The sequence below is a fragment of the Podarcis liolepis genome (genome assembly GCF_965112155.1).
Source record: "Podarcis liolepis genome assembly, chromosome: 14".
Classification (NCBI taxonomy): Eukaryota; Metazoa; Chordata; class Lepidosauria; order Squamata; family Lacertidae; genus Podarcis; species Podarcis liolepis.
In genome coordinates, this window is record NC_139569.1 from 16951014 (window position 1) to 16968725 (window position 17712).

Here is a 17712-nt window from a genome sequence, read left to right on the forward strand (position 1 = left end):
ACACAGAGGAGCTGCCTCTCCTGCCACCGTGCCCCCCCCCCAGTTTGCCCATCTGGATCCAGTAGCTCTCTCCCTACCATTAAGCCGAGTGAAGCAGATTCCTCAGGTGGCAAAAAGCCTGGGACTTGGTAGAAGGCAGCTTCTTATGAGTGGCATTCCACAAAGCTTGTCTCAGAGCAAGCCCATTGAAATGAATGGACACACGACTCAGCTAGGTCCATTCATTCCTATGGGGTCTGCTCTGGGCAAAACTTTGCTGAATACCGTCCTACGCTCCTACAGTCACAGTTAAGTACTATCCATCAGATCAGCTTTGCGCTGCGGCGGGAAGGTAATAATGTTATTTGTTTGATCATAAGCCGTGGCGAAACGACGACAACCCGTAAATCTGGCAAATAATTACAAAAGGATAACATTACAGAACGACAAAACCAATTGTCTTGACGGCAGCTCCAGGCGGAACCTAATTTATCGCAAAAACTTCCGTTCTTCAAATGGCGCTCAGGCGCACTCGCAGCAGTGCAGATTTCCTGCCCTTCTCCAGCGCCAAAACAAAAGGCAGGAGCTGTGACAGAGTGCAGCTGCTTTGCATGTAGAAGGTCTGTGGCTCAGTCCCCCATGGTATCTCCAGGTAGGCCTGGGAGTGACACTGGTCGGATGCTCCCAGATGCTCCCAGTCAGTGCAGATAATGCTGGTTTAGCTGGACTTATAACCCAATTCAGAATAAGGCAGCTAACTATGTCTTACGGGTTGTGGCTCAATTAGACCAGCTGCTTGGCAGGCTGAAGGTCCCATGTTCGGTCTCTGGCGTCTCCAGTTAAAAGGCTCTTGCATCACAAAGCTAAAAGCAACCAGTTCCAATTGTCAGACCCAGAGGGCAGCTGCTGTAAGGCTCACATGTTTGTCCATAATCAAATGAGGGATATAATTTGGCCCCAGCAAAAGGCATCGAGTTGAGGCTCACTTCAAGAAGACCTGTTGCAAAACTCCAGCTCCCATCCTTGGTTCTTGTCAAGAGCAAGCCAGCAGTTGGTGGGTAATGAACACTAAAATTCTGATAATTTTCTAAAGAAGTCTAAGTATTATGCTGCGATTTTTATGAAAAAGGAACCTTGCTCTGAAAAAAGACTACCATACAATAAAGATTATTTTCTCATTTGAGTTTCATAGAAATCCACAACCCTTGTAGAATGGTTGTAGTTTTTCCAATATTTATTCATGGTTAAAAGAGGACAGAGCTTTCTGGAATAAGTTTCAATTGAACTGTAACTTTTTTGATGATATATTTCAATATCCAAATAGTTAATTTCTACCAAATGCTGCTATTCCACTGTTGCCTTAGAAAATGTACTGTGAATATAAGCAGTGCAGCAATAAAAACTGCCAGCCGCTTTGCACAGCTAAGCAGGGTCCAGTAGGGTTTCAAATTGGATGGGGGACCGCATGTTGGGATTCTTTCAGTGCAGGGGGTTGGACTAGATGACCCTTGATTTTTTGATTCTAGGGCCCTAATCCAGAGACGTTCAAGAACAGTAGATGGCTAGCTATACTGTAACATCCCTCATTCTTCCTGCCAAACAAATGATCAGCTGCAGATGAGTGGCAGAGCACATGCTTTGCATGCAGAAGGGCCCAGGTTCAACCCCTGGCATTTCCAGTTAGACGGCTCAGGCAGCAGGGGATGGGTAACTCCTCCGTGTGACTGTCATTCACACTGTTACGTGTTCACTTAAAATCTTTTAAAAGTGGAAAATTCAGATATTTTAGAAGGAGGCAAACACACACGTTGGTACGTTACTCACGGTGTTCTTGTAATTTAAATTTTGGACCTAATATAAAAGACAATGAGAGTTCTGAATTTGGATCTGGAAACATTGATTTTTGTTAATTTTGAATGTGTTAACATTAAGTCAGCATATGGGCTGGATTCAAAGAATTATGAGGGGAAGCGAAACAGCTTGTAAGAGTGTTCTTGAGAAAGAGCTTGCAAGAGCTCGTCTTATCCAAATTCTTTGGATTTCGTTTCATTTTTCTCTAGAAACATTCTAGAACAAAGTGTAAAATATCCCCTTTTACAAATGGAAGATGTCTTCTGCATATGCAAGGGCACACCTGGATCCAAATTCATGCATTTTAATTGCCAAATAGCTTATGAACACCTAACAAATGAAAGAAAATTGTTGTGCATCTTAATCTGCCTGTACAAAATAAGAGAAGTAAAGTTGGTTGTAATTATGCAAATAACGATTTGTTGTCAACATATAGAGGGCAAAACACACACCTCACTGTGTTTTTAATGTATGTGCCTCTGCACTTCCTATATTTCTTCTGGATGAAAATTAAATAAGGCTCTGGCCAAAGAAATCTTAGCTGATTAATCTTGAGTTTTACTTGATTACTTACAACGCAATCCAAACTATGTTTATTCAGAAGTAAGTCTCACTGAATTCAGTGGGATTGATTCCCCATGAAGGATTACAGCCTTACTTAATTAACCTAATAAATAATCATACATTTGCATATAAGAAAACCAATAGTTGTCAAGACCAAAGCATATATTTCCTTTGTTTTTAATGATGCACACACATGTTGCCGCAGGCATCATCTTAGAAGAGGCAGTTTGTTTGTCACATAATTGGGGAAGGGGAATTCCTAAAATGGTGCTTCCTATGTGCAGAGTTTTTCTAAAAGAACTTCAAACGGGGGGTGGGGGGGTTACTTGTTTTGATGCCCGACTAATCAAAGTCACCATTTCAGTCTAGCCGATTAAAATGGCTAAATGTGGTAGCCCTACCTCAAGACTTTTTAAACTCATGAAGCAGTCCAAATATAGCCAACTTCAATCCTTTCACCAAATCCCATCAGTTTTCTTTAACTTAGCCAGAGCTTTGACAAGGCAGCTTAAGCCTGGCTCTGGCTGTCTATAGCAAAAGTCAGGTGCAGTTTTATTATGACTTATCCCAGCTACATGAATTAAGATCCAATCTCACTCTCCCCCTGCCCCTCCCCTCCCCATAACTGATTGTCAGGGGTGGGGGGGAATCATGCTTTTTGTCTGTGGAACATTTTTTTGTTTTTACACCCTAAAGATAATTTTCAAGATTACCCTGAAAACAGGGAAAGTGAAATAATGGACCTATGCTGTAAATGGATCTTTAAAAACCGTGGTCAAGTGGGCTCTGCCTTTTTAGTTAATCCCAGTGCAACTGTAGATCTTGTGGGTCAAGAAAATCTGTTGAAAACATACTTGGGGCAGTTGAGCTGAGAGGAGTTAATCCTGAAGAAGCATTTGGCATGGTAATGTCTAGCCACTCCATGTTGTCTAAATTTGTGTCCGGAAGATCAAGAGATAAACAGGAATTAGAAGCGGTGAATTGAGAATCTGTTGTTTCCATAGGTGACTGCGAGTGATCTAATATGCCAGAGTGGTTAAGGAGGTCATTTTGAAGGTCCTCAATTAGAGAGAAAGACTCTCTGTCCTCACTACTGCTTGCCAGATGAGGCATTCCATTTCCTGAAGGCAGAGTTCCTTCCAAGAGGGCTTCTAGCTGATTCTCCAGACTTACAGAGAAATTGCTTGTTGGTTCTAAGGAGAGAGGAGGGGCCATTTGGACTTGTGGTGGCGGACGAGACACTACTGTGTTCACTGGCATTGTGGTGATATTGGCAGTAACGGGTCTCATTTTGGAAATCAGAGAAGGTTCTTCCTTGGTAGGCAGAGAAATCTCTGCATAAAAGGCAATGAGAGATAAATCAGTAAGATATTTTATTTATTACATATAAAGAAAAATAAACCTTACTTACTTTGGTGCACCACTGTAGCAATAAATTTATGCTTTTGATACAATTAATTTGAAAGTGGTGAATTATTTATACAATTAAGTCGTGTGAGATAATTAAGTTATCAAGCTAATGTTTGTACAACTATCAACATGACTGAAGACATGTGCTGCAAAACCTACATTACCCAAAGGAGTCAAATAGCCACCCCCTTTTTAGAGAGCCTGCTATCTTCTCATTTCAATGATTCAATGAAGGCCCTCATTAAGACTCTTTACAAGACTTTCACAGATTATTGCAATAACTAAAGGGAGAAGATCTCTGCTCAACACAGTGGATTCCAAATTGATTAACTGAGCTCATGCTGTAAACCACTGATCGTTAATGAATTGTCAGTAACTTTCTGAACTAACTGTTAAATATTTGGCCACTATTAACCTGATGTAGATAAATGTTATTGCACAGTTAAGAATAATGATGATGATGATGATGATGATGATAATAATAATAATAATAATAATAATAATAATAATAATAATAATAATAAATTATTTATACCCCACCCATCTGGCTGGGTTTCCCCAGTCACTCTGGGCAGCTTCCAACAAAATATTAAAAATACATTACTTTTAGAATGAGCTGCCTTTTTATGCTGAATAACAAACATAAAATCCAATAATAGACACCCTTTTTATGAATGTCACTCTCAAGGATGCTCACAGCAAAATCCCTCTTGAGCAGAGATAAGGATGATATGTCCTAAAACATGTTGTTAGACTACGTCTCATCCTGCCTAACCACTGGCCATGCTATCTGGGACAGCTGAACATCTGGAGGGCCACTGAGCCACCTTCCCTGCTCTATACTAAACAGCAAGAGCAGCAAAATGGAAGGGAAGCTGCCTCTTGGTACCAGTGTCACTACACTTACTAGGACCGTGTAGGAGCAGGCAGGGCATCAGCACAAGTGGAGCCAATCCAGCATTCCCACACCACCGCAAACCTCGCTGTTGCCCTACCCGATCCTTGTAAGTAGCAGCAAAGCCAGTGCTGGGCCGTCAAACCCACAGTGCTACCCCTCCCTGCCAGCTGTTATGGTTAAATCAAAAATAGGAATAGGAAGCTCTCTCTACCATATGATACATTTCAATCTGACTCACCTCCGCTTTTAATGAGAATATCAAAGAGGTCATCCATTTGCTGGCTGTGAACACTGGAAATCTGTAACACAGAGAGTTCTGTATTCATTATGTCACACACCTTTCCCTAAAATATGATTATGCATGCTCTGCACCATGTAGGGATCACCATGGGGATTGTGCTGGCCTGGATGCTGCACACCCTATGTTTCTACCTAAATAAGGATGCTTTTGTGATCCCATTTGCTCTTTCTTAAATGAATTTTATTAATTATTCAACCAAGTTTCAGTGTAGGGAAAAGAAAAGAAAAATCAATAAAGTAGAATTCAACAAATACAGATCTCATATCATTTTTGATCCCAAAGAAGGAAGAGGCTTATGCATATTTAAGTTAACACAATTTTACTAGCTAAAGGAAAACGTTTTGCAGATCTGGGACACTTTTCCAAAGGATTGATCCAACTAAGGTTGTAGTGCTACACACTTATCTGGAAATAAACACTGCTGAATTTAGTTGGGAGGATGCATATATAAGAATGTGCTGTAGGATCATTAGCCACTATTCTGCTAAGAATTAAGACAATCACTGTTTCCAGAGAAAGGTGTACTACACAACTGCAGGCATGGGAAGAATGCTCTAATAGGCATAAATCAACACACAGGGTACAGAATACAGAGAAAGCCTTCTCCACTCATTACAGCTACCATGGTGCAGAAGATAGTTGTCAGCTTACTTATATATTATTCAGTCCTAGGTTCATGCTAATGATGTGATCTTGGCTGGATTAGGCTGCTAGCAGACACCCAATGAAGAATGATGATCAGAGAATATGAGGGCTTTGAAACTTTCAGCCTACTAAAGAGGGGAAGAAAGCCAAAAGGAAGGTAAAACTTTGATAGTGACAGAGTTTTAAAGGGGGGGGTGTCTCCCTTAGTCTCCCCATGGCTGCTCCTTATGGAAATATGTACAGAAAGTTGAATGTGATTATTCTGTGTAGAACGGTGAAACATGTCAAGTTGTTGCATTTCTGCATACATCTTACCTCTCGTTGAGAAGCCTGCAAGCTGCGGGTCTGTTTGATGGCTTCTTCATAGCGTGGAGGGTCCTTTGCCTTGGTTACTGAATTGCTGAACAGAGATTGCTGCAAAATGTACTGTTGGGGTTGAGACTGGGAGGCCAGCTGTGTGAAACAATGGCAAACAGTCAGAAAATAATTGTGGCAGCAGAAGGTTCTCAAACAGTGTTTCTAAGGAATCCACATCACTTTCCTTTAAAAACAATAATGTGCTAATTTAGCACCTTGTACGTCATCTCCATTAATCTATTGGAAATGAAAAGTGCACATAAAGAACAACTTCCCTTTATATGGCTGTGCAGTAAGTGTAGCCTATGGCATTTAGGGTTGAATCTGACTAGGTCTCATATAGCGTACACCTGCTGAACACCAGCATTAGTTGTGCCCACTTGTTTCTGAGTAGGATTAACTTTGGAGACAACCCTATCATTTAAATGTGGCCCCATCTGGTTTGGAAGTTGTCTTGAGATTTAAAAGTTCTCAGGTCAAAAAGAGAGGGTGCCTCCTTGTTTTTATGCCATGGTCACAGTGCCTCCAATATGTTACTCTAGCAACCTCCTAGAGCATATATATTCTAGGGTAGGGGAACAAAGTATAAGCTATGACATCAAGCTGCGTAAAAGGCAGCTGCTATATCGAGAGACCAGAAACCTCCAGCTCCTGCTGTCCTTGAACTTTTTTCATTCTGACTGGTTATTTTACGTCCTTTGTAACTAAGAAGCAGTGTCTGAGTTTGCTTCCCTGCTAATCCCTCCTGATCTCTTTTCCTTTTGTTTTGCATCTTTTAGATTGCAAGCCTAAAGGCAGGGACTGACATTCCTGGTCTTTGTAAGCTGTTTCAGGAACTTCTTTTTGGCTTAATGGCAAGATAATAAATGATTTAAATAAGTTAGTAACTGAATACATAAAATGAATATACCTTCTGAGGAGCACTGGGTCCATTTTGCACCAAGGGCACCTGGTTCCCTGAGTGAACAGTGGTATTTGCTGTCTGACTAAACAAAGGTTGCTGTAGAGTTGTCACAGACTGATTCTGATAGGAAAATACTGTATTTGGTGAGGTAGGAGGAAATATCTGTAAAAACAAAATGTATGTATTTAAAACTCATGCATGCTATTTTTCTTCAAGAGCATGGTGTACAATAACAATCAAGCAGCTCCTAGTGTGGCCAACAATAATAACATTCAATCTTAAATTGAATAAAATGCTCTAGTGCACAATATCACTGGAGTGGAGAAAGTACAAAGGCCTTCCTTAACAAGGCAGTTGTAGCCAACCTTTGGTGATGCCTGCCAGATGTTCCTGGTCTACAACTCCCATCAGCCCCAGTCAGCAAGATAAATTGTAAGGAAAGATGGGAGCTGTAGTTCAACAACTTCTGAAGGGCCCGATGTTGGCTAGTCCTGTCATGGAGGGATGGTCCTGTGGAGATATAAGTTCAGCAGGGTAGTGGAACACCAAGCAAGGAGTACATTGGGGGCATTTCACACCCTGCTCTATTTGTGTTGGATTTAAGATTGCAGCCATAGGTTTTTTTTGTAGTAGCAATGTCCTAGTAGCTTCTCCTGCATACACTTCAGTAAAATGAATGAGGTGTGGTATTGCACGTTTCCTATTAAACAGAAGAAACTCAATGAAGTGCTACCAATGTCTCTCTAATGAACCACAAATGCACACCAACTGGGATAGAACTGTATGTAAGCCTTAAGTATGAAAATGCTAAGGCAGTTTAGAGAATTACCCATTGCTGTGTGATTTAATTTAGTATAGCAGTTTTCAGAAGACACAATAGCAGGTTGTAGAACATTTCACAACTGATTTTTTTAAAAAACAACAACAACAACCCTGAAATCATTAAGTATTGCTGAGGATACCGTAGCAAAAATGACAAGATAATTAGAATAATGGAATGGTGTACATCACATTCATCAGTGCAAAATGACTTCCATTCAAGCGTTTTGGTGATAATTATGCTAATATTTTTATATGAGGAAAAATTCTAACCTAAGAATCAGAGAAATGTAATAAAAATTTATGAATCCCATTCAATGCTATATCCTACTTTAAGGAATATCACATACTTTAAGTTACGAAGCAGAAAAGTAAAGAGTTCCACTGACAGTATGCAGTCTATCTGTATTCATAATTCACCAACCTGTCTGTTTTGTGGGGTGTGACCAAGCACATGCTGTGGGGAAGCATTTTCTTTGGATGCTGAAGAGTGCATCTGTGGTACTTTCTGGGACAAAGCAGAAGTAGATACTTGTGCCATGGCTGGAATGCCAGACTGTGGCTGGGCCTACAGGAGAAAGAGTATGGCTTGATTTCACAGTACAGGACTCAGCTGGACTATATGCATAAAGAAAGAAACCCAGGGATGTTATAATGAATCTTTAAATGTTTGACATCAAGTCCTCCTGAAGTATCTAAACACAGTGCTAAGGAAGATGGTGGGTTCGCATGTTCACAGTCCATGAGCAGCAAATACTACTTTATGGACAGAAAGGTGTTACGACCACTGTGGCTTCAATTGGCTTGGCTTCTGTGATGTCACAGTGGGCCTTGAAAGCTGCGGAACAGAAAGCTGAAAGGAAAATTAAGAGCTGCATGGTAAATGCAACAATCACAACAACTCTTGTTAAGTTAAACCTCACTGTCCTGTTCTACATGAGAAAGAGTCATGGTCAGTGTGGCTCTGTGAAGCGGTTTTGCAGCTTTTAGAGGGAAGAAGCAAATAGTGCTTGCTGCTTGTATATGTAGTACAGGGGTGTGTGTTTGTGTGTGTAATGCAATTATGTATTTCAGATGCATCCCTCCATCTTGACCTGACACAAGAGACATTTAAATATACCTAAAACTGAGCCAAACCACCGGCCCATCTGGTCTGGTACTGTCTGTGCTGATAAGTAGCAGCTCTCCAAGGTCTTCTACAAATGCATCTCTCATCCCACTTAATGGAGATCCTTTTAGATTACTTGAAAGGCGCACATCAAACCGGGAATGTGCTCTACCACTGAGCTATGCCTTCTTCCTTAAGATGACTAGATACATCTTTTAGAGATAAGGGAAACAATGAGTGAAGCCAAAATTATGCATTTTTTATTACACACTCACTTGAGAGGAACATTCCAAAGTGTGCATGTAATCATTAACCCTGCTCTAGAAAAATATGGGAAGGAGAGTGAGTTGGTCAATCCAAGTCTCTTTAAAATGAATTTTCTAACTGACATCACTCCCTGTTCTAGCGCCAGTTCACCAGGCACTTCTTGAGAAATCCCGAAAAGGTGTGCTGGTGCCACTTCCAGTTATACATATTGCAAGAAAGTGTCTTTTTCTTTCTTTCTCTTTTGAAAATCCCAGAATTTGTATATGTGGCACATTTTATGTCTTGCATTCATCTAGGCACATGAGACTTTCTCTTATGTTTTATGGCAAGCTGTTCACAAGAACAACTATTCTTATAGTAATAACAGAATGGATTATTAATATATTTCTGTCAGCCACTGTGTTGAAGCAGCAACTCACAGTAAATCCCCCTTGCACTGGTACCAGAGGCCTAACCCAGAGCTCTAATCTAATAACTGGTATGACTTTTTAATCCATTTACATTAGATCCTATGGCCAGTGCAGGATCCACCTGCAATATACGTTTAAAGCACTATCGTACAGCTTTAAACAGTCATGACTTCCTCCAAAGAATCTTGGGTCTGAGAGTAGTCAGGAGTCTCCTATTCCCTTCAGAGAACTACATTTCCCAGAGTTCCATAGTGAAAGGAACTGGCTGTTAAACCAATCTAGGAATTGTAGCTCTGTGAGGTGAACAGGGTTCCCCTGATGACCCTCAACATCCATAACAAACCACAATAGATAAAACAGTCACTGAATTCACATGAAGAAAATTGCCCATGGCTATCAGATTGTAAGTGACAATGACAAATAACTCAAAATGGAGGAACCTTTCGTACCTGTACCTGGATACTGCCCACAGGTAGTTGCATTGAAGTGGCAGAATTTGGACCCTGGAGAGAGAGTGGCAGTAGCAGCTGTGCTGTTCCTTGTGCAGTAAGTAGAGCTTGAGGCTGGGCAACAACAGCAGTTTGTGGCTGTCTCTGCGAACTTACATAAAACTGAGATATGACATTTTGTGGTTCAGCTTTGGCCAAAGGTACCTCCTGTTTGATAACAATAGCCTTTTTGGCAACTAGGTTCTGGACATCCACTGATGCTGGCTGTCCTAAAGAATGGTTGGCTTCAGATACAGGTTGTTTTGCATCAGAGCAATCTGCTAAAGTGCCTTCCTCTTTGACATCATGACCGATATGCTTCTGATTCAAAGTCAGTGTAATATTAGCTGAGGCTTGGGGTTGCTGCTGCTGAACCCGCTTCTCAACTTCAAGTTGCATTTTCAGCACTTCCACGAGTTTCTGCTCTTGCTCCAGTTTTCTTTTGAGCTCTTCAATCTGCTTCTCTTTTTCTTGAAGCTTACGGTCCTTTTCTGCTGCATCAAGCTCCATGCCAAACATGCTTCCACTGCCGTGACTGTCCTCATTTGTGGTAGCTCGAAGAGGAGGTGATGCATTTGGGAACTGTGATGGAGACATCACGGTCATGATTTCCGTCAAAGTATCTGCCATGTTAGTGTCATCCGTGCTGAGACTGGACGGCTCTGAAGGAGACGGGGAAATGGGCAAAGGGGAGTTGATGCATTCCATAGGTGTTGATTTGCCGCCAGTTCCACCAGATGTTGTTTCTGAAGAAAAGCTGGAAACTGAGCTAGCTATTGGCTTGTTTAATGTAGCAACAGGGAACACGGCAGTTATTTCTCCAGGCTGGCTGGTACAATTAGTGGAAGGAGTAACTGCCGCTGTATGACTAGCATTGATAGAATTATTGTTAAGATCCTGATAGGGTTTCAAACGCTCAATAAGATCCATTTTAGTTCCAGACACTGGCAATCCTCTTATCTTGAGCTCCATTTTCAGTTCAGCTACCTGAGTTTTGTTTTTGTTTTTAAAGGAAAAAAGAAGCATTTGTGAAAAAGAAGCCAACTAGTATCAGGATAACTCTGACAGATTGCTTTTTTCTGCACACAGGAGATAGTATGACTTATAGGGTGCCTAAAATTACTAAAGACAAGATAAATTAGGGAAGAAAGAAAAGTAAAAGGGGGAAAGAGTGACTTGGGAAAAGCCAAATTGAACACATGTGTCTTAAGAGGTGCTTGAATGAAAAAACAGATCAAGAAGAACATACAGTAGTAAGCTGCTTTATAATGAATGAGACCATTGGTCCATCTAGCTCAGTATCGCCTACACTGATTGGCAGCACCTCTACAGGATTTCAGGCAGGGGGTCTCTCCCAGCCCTACCTGGAGATGCCAGAGACTGTGCCTAGGGCCTCTTGCATACAAAGCTACAGCCCTTTCTCAAGAGAGAAACATGTAAGGTAGAAGGGCTTTCCAGTGATATGGAGCTGGAATGGAAAAGGCACTGGTAGGAACAGTGAGATTAATCTTAGGTTGAAATAGAAGACTAGTACCTGCACAGTAAGTGTTCTGAGGTGGAGCATGAACTGAAAGGAGCATTAAGAGATAGAAGAGAATATAGATATAAAGGAGAGAGACCAGGGAGACACGAAACGTTGAAGCGAAGGTGAGAAGTGAGGGGAAACCAATGAAAAGAACAATGTAAAGAAGTAGTAGGACCTGGACAAAGAGTGGAAAAATATTAAACAAGGAGCAACAATGTGCAAGTGAAGTTCCTGGAAGCACAAAGTTTTCATGTTCACTGTGGTGCTTGATCACCTACCTCCATGTACATTCCCTTCCCTATGTGTGCAGAACTGAAAGCAACATTGCACTTAATGGGCAAGCCCAATGGCACCTTACAAAGTAACCTTTATTATTATTTTTCATATAAGCTGTTGTCAGGTGCAGTCAACTTTGCATGCATGAAGAATTATTAATAGGCAAGCACCTGAATTATAATTTACTACATTTTTATCCTGTTTTTCTTCCAAGGAGCCCAAATTAGCCATAGATGCTATCCTTCCTACTCCCACTCCTACACACTTATCTCCACAACCACCCAGAGAGGTAGGTTAGGGTGAGAGGTGGGGACTGGCCCAATGTCACCATGCGAGCTTCATGGCAAAACAGTGAATTGAACCCAGGTCTCTGCAATCCAAGCCAAGTAGCAATGAACAAGGTGAGTAAAGGGAGAAGGGTATGATTTGGGAACATTTGGGGTCCCATGAAAGCACTGCTATCATAAGAAGCAAACAAAAATCACTTTTGAAATGGTCGCATGACACTTTTTTTTTACCTTTAAATCATCCAAGCTAGGAGGCAGGGGCCCAGGTTTTCTGTTGGAAATATTATTGTTCTGTCTCGGAGTGCTGGCTGCTGCGGAAGATGTGCTATTGCTCAAAGTATTCAGTGGTACATTCCCGGTGTTGCTCTGTTTGTCACTCACTGGCCTTTAAGAAAAAAAGGAATTGAAGCTTTCAACCATTTTCTCTATGACCTCATTGTAATATGCATTGCCTTGAATGGGAAGTGATTTTCCACTTAACTATGAAGTATTTTATATATGCTGCACAAGTCAGAGTATACCACTAGAAATGCAAAATGACCAAACCATTTGTTACTTTAAAATATATTTTTTTCTGTTAGGGCCTTTGTTTAAAAATGCTGGAGGGAATTTGTATTGAAATAAAGTAAGAATTTGTACAGCACTTTGTACTGCTTCCTCATTGGCTCAGCTGAAATGTGAATCCAGACAATTCACATTTCATGGAGTGGGTGGTACATGAAAATTGGCCTTGATCTTCCCAGAAAAGGGGAATCTAGCAGTTTCTATCAGGATAATAACTTCAGTAAATATCTCAGAGAAGCAGAAAGCCTATCTTTTGACACTAAAATAGCTATCCTTGAGAATGCCTGCAGTGGCATTTATTACATACTTATACAATACATGTTTAATATGAAATGCTGTGTGCATAAGAGACAAGACAGCCCTTTGTCTCTGATGGTAAGGGTTGGAAGCCCCATTTCTATGGGTGTCTGCAAAGGCCTGTTGCCTGCAACAGATTAACCATCCAGATTAACAGTCCCAGCCTACACTTCGGAAGCATCATCTGGACTAAACAAGATTTGATGTTAATTGCACCCATGCAATTAGCATACATAGTTTTTTCTCACAATAACAATGGGAAAGACTGAACAGCCTCAGTGCTGTGGGAGATGGGGAAAAGAATTTTAACTCCTCTACCCCGTCATGGTAACAACAACAGCACTGCCTCTTCACAGGTTCAATACGCATTTCAGTGGAAGCTCCTTTTGGCTGTAACACAGACAGCAGCTTTCGACAGGCAATTTTTATCTGTGCTGTAGCAGAGAGAGAAAGAGTAATCTCCCCCATCCCCATAGTCTGAAGGCTGCTACATACATTGCAGAAAGCACACACAATTAATGCTCCATCTAGTTTAGTCCTTTGTTTGGATAACGGGATTTGACACCTCATTTGGGGTGAAGATCAAGGAGATGTTCCTATGTGACCAGAACTTTGCTTTATACCATCATGTGTGCACCTTGCCTTTGCTATCCTATATACATCTGATGTGCAAGGCTTTAAACAGTACTGTTGTCCTGGACTAAATTGCTGCAATGTGCTATGGCTGGGGGTTGTTGATGCATCCATTTTTGCCTAGCATAGCAGATCATATGATTGGGCTTTATGATCTCTCTCTCTCTCTTTAACCAGATGAAACAAGTTTGGTGTGGGGGGGGGGTTTAAGAGGATGGCAACCCCTGCCTATCAAACTAGGTTTCCTTTGCTTCAAAAACCTTCAGAAGAAATAGAAGAAAGACAAGTCCTGTGTTCCTCAATTCCCTTGTTTCCAACAGAATTCTTCTGTAGTTCAGAAACCTACTCTCTCCCCAAAACTGACTGCAAGCCCCAAAACACCAAAGCAAGCATAGCAGTTGATATGTCTCCCTATTAAATACCATCCCCTCTCCCACACAGGGGGAAAAACTGACAAAGCTTCACATACTTGAGTGGCGCAGGAAGAATCGTCTGGTAGTTGTAGTGCTGCTGCTGTTGGCTCAGGATCTGCAGTTGCAAAAAAAGCTGTTGTTCTTGCAGCAAGCGAGCATAGTTGGAGTCCATCTGTGGCTCATTCTTCTCACCTTTCTGATCAGGTGGAATGTACTGATGGTACTTCAGTTTCTTCACTCTGGGCTTTGGCTCTTTGCTTTTCTTGCTCCGAGGTTTGTCACTTGGGTTCTTGGGGTGGGGTTGCTATTCATAGATAGACAACATAAACAATGAGTTGGAGCCAAAGGTTCCCATCTGCTCATGGAAGGGATATTTTACACCATGCAATAGAATGCCATGTAAGAACAGTGCAGCTAAACCCAAAGATGTCATTCTGCAAAAGTACACATAGTGATTTCCCTTTTGCTTATGGCTCTTTGTATCCAAAGAAGCCAAGAGCACTTGCTTAGGTTTATATGAAAACCAGTGCTTGTGATTTGTTTCTCTCCAAACAAAAATGAGGAGTGGAGCAGGAGCGATTTTAGCAGTGAACACTAGGATGCTGGCTTGTCCATTCAGTGTTGAATTTAAACAACACTGAATGCAAGTCGGCTTAGCGTGCACTCCCAAAGGTTCCTTTGCAATGAAATTTACAGTTGGCACTGTTTAAATTCAGCACTGAATACAAGCCCCACTGCTTTCCAGTGGGATCGAATATACCAGAACATTAAAGCTTGTCTAATTCAGAGAACTGTACAGAGCAGGGGTGGGGAGCTTGTCCCCTTTTGGAGGTTGCAGAACTGTAACTCCCATCATCTCCAGCTATTAGCTGTGCTAGCTAGGGCTGGTGGGAGATCAACAGAATCCAGAGGTTGACAGGTTCTCCATCCTTAGCACAATAGATAGGCAGAAGGATAGGCAAAGGGATTTAGGGGTTCATAACAGTCATTGTGCATGTTGTTCTTCTCTTCTTGCATTATTTGCTGTGATTCTCTTGTTGCATTGTTTCTATTTAGATACCAATGACAGATACTGCATCTACTGTACGAGAGTAAAGCTAGAAAAAGTTCAGAAAGGGCAATGAAAATGAGGGTGGAGAAACTTCCCTATGAGGAAAGGTTACAATATCTGGGACTTCTTAGTTAAAAGAAAAGGTGAGTAAGGGGTCATTAGGATAGAGATGTGTATTATGCATGATTTGGAGAAAATAGGTTTCCCTCTCTCAAATGGTGATGGCCATGAATGTGGCTGGCTTTAAAAGAGAATTAGACACGTTCTTATGCTATATAGAGATGCATCACCTTGGCTGGTCTTCATGAGCCTCTGAAGGATGCTTCAAATGTGTCAATTAGCAATTTGAATGTGCAGACTGTCCTACTAGTCTGTAATAATTTGTAGCTTTGGAACAAATAATCATGAATGAGAACAGAAAGCAAATGTAATAGTCAACTTTTTTTTTGTTGGGCTGCAGGCCATGTTTATAAACAAAAACGGCAGATCACAGTCCAGTATTACAGTTACAGGAACTTTATTAAGGAAATTCCTCACAACCACTGCAACAAACTGACTTGGCTTCAATCAAGAATTAAAAAACAACTATAGCACAGATTCACTAATCAAAAACACTAGTCTCCTATTTATGCTAACCATATCCAAAAGTCCCCTCCCCAAGTCTTCCAAATTGGAAACCATATGTCCACATGTTTCATATGTCCACAGAGGCTCCCACACACATTTGAACTTACGTATCTGCCAGCTGCATTTTGGAACTAGCACTTGGAGTGGAGAAAATGGGGACTCCCATTACACATGCAACACATTCCCTGCACCAAGTTCCATCTGCTCACAACCCTGCAAAGTTCTGACTTGTCCTCAATAACTGCCAGTGTATATTGGTAGCATCTTCCAGATACCCTTTGCAGGTTCAGTTCGCTTAAACCCATGCTGTTAACTATTTTGCTAAGCAAACTCTCCAAAGCCTAGCAAACTTAGATAGTTCCAGTCTGTGGCTTCCTAAATGCTAGGGATGAGCAGTAAGTGTTGGTGGAAATGTGATGCAGAGGCAGCATTGGCTTGTATTTGTTAGGGCACAAATATTGGCATATCCAACTATCCTACTCCCCAATAATTACCTGTCCCTTCTTAGGGACAGTAGCCTCACAAGGCAGAGATCTGTTGCATTACACACAGCTTTAAACTTGAGCTTTAAAATCTAACCACTGCAGGAAAAGCTGGGTTAGCTTACTGGTGGCATCACCACTGTGTCTATTTGACTGAGGGAAATGCCTTATAAAACAATTTTATAGGAACTGGCAGAGGGTTGTCCTTGCCTGCAATCCTCTGAAGGCCACTAATCCAGCTGGCATAATAATAAACCTTGGAGATAGCAAAACTAAATCTGTATTGACACTGAAATGCAAGGCTTTGTGCGTGGGTGTGGGTGTGTTTCAAGGAAAGCTGAACATCCCTTGCCAACATCCTACTTTCCCCCACATCATCTCAGAAAATGCAGTGTCAGGAACACAACACTTGCAAAAAAAAACCCACCACCATAAGTCCAACTACAAATAACTGTTCAGTGAACGTTGTAAATGTCATACATTTTTACATCACTTATTTTCCTTCAGAAGTACCTTCTACTTTAATGTATAGAACTGGATTCTGGCAAAAACGTGGTGCTTAAAATTAACATATCAGCCAAATAACAACTTGAGAATGATTTGTACTCTTTTGTGATGGCTTCAGTGGCACCTGTACTTATACAAAGTTATCTTTACTTATGCTGTTTCATTTTTCAAATGTCTGCCTTGCAAGATCCATAATACTGGTACAGGAATCTGGCAATATTTCTCACCTCTCCTGTTGTGAGATTTTTCTTTGTTAATAGAGTAAATAAACCAAACAAATTAAGCATGACTGTTTTCTCATACCTTTATTAGTGTTGGCCCACTGCTGAGTTTTGTTGCCAACACGGTATTTGGGGTAAGAGAAGCAGCAGCTGCAGAGCGTGTAGTGTGCTGATCAGTGACAGGCGGCTTCAGAAATTCTGGTATTGATGGTGTTAATGTGGGATACTGATAATAAAGAAAACAAAACAAAATGAGTAACTACTGCCCAAACACTTTTTCTACATTGGCATTGGCTTTTCTAAAAGAATTTACATCACACATATTTCCTCAAAAGAACTAGAGCCACAAAATTCTCAAAATTTCTCAAAAAGAGCAACCAAAGGAAAGTCTTACTCTAGATACATTTATGTCTCAAGAGTCGCCAGTAGAATTTTGAAAAATCAATAAAATATTTTCTAAAGTGGCCTGTAGAATTAAACACCCCCCCTTAAAAGGTTTGTGTCTTCCTTTTGCTACTGAAAGTATCCAAATTCATCAGAAAAAGTCACTGGAAATAGGATGTCAGAGAGAGTAAATTCATGCTAAAGGTTGAGAACATTTTGTTGAGTGTGGCCAGGGTTTCCCTCCACACTCAGGGTCTGGTTCCTCCAATCTATCCCACTGCTGCCAAGTTTTCTCTAGGTCAAAGCACTAGGACTGCTGAAAACAATGTTCCCAGCACTCACCAGCTGCAAGCATACTGGCTGCATGAATTACATTTTAATTTGGCAAAATTAAACAAAAAATTAAGCCTACAAAAGTGCATTTAACAAATATTTGTAACGTTA

General features: G+C 41.1%; 1 protein-coding gene across 1 annotated transcript in view; it reads right to left on the minus strand.

Moving 5' to 3' along the window:
• Positions 1-1094: 1094 nt before the first annotated feature.
• MRTFB (myocardin related transcription factor B) overlaps positions 1095-17712 on the minus strand; it is an 84201-nt gene continuing 67583 nt past the window's right edge. Inside the window, 9 exon segments of the mRNA XM_083474177.1 lie at positions 1095-3728; positions 4941-5001; positions 5964-6101; positions 6916-7071; positions 8153-8296; positions 9963-10988; positions 12321-12474; positions 14053-14300; positions 16967-17110. Coding sequence (XP_083330303.1) covers positions 3193-3728; positions 4941-5001; positions 5964-6101; positions 6916-7071; positions 8153-8296; positions 9963-10988; positions 12321-12474; positions 14053-14300; positions 16967-17110 — 2607 coding nt within the window. The 3' untranslated portion in view covers positions 1095-3192.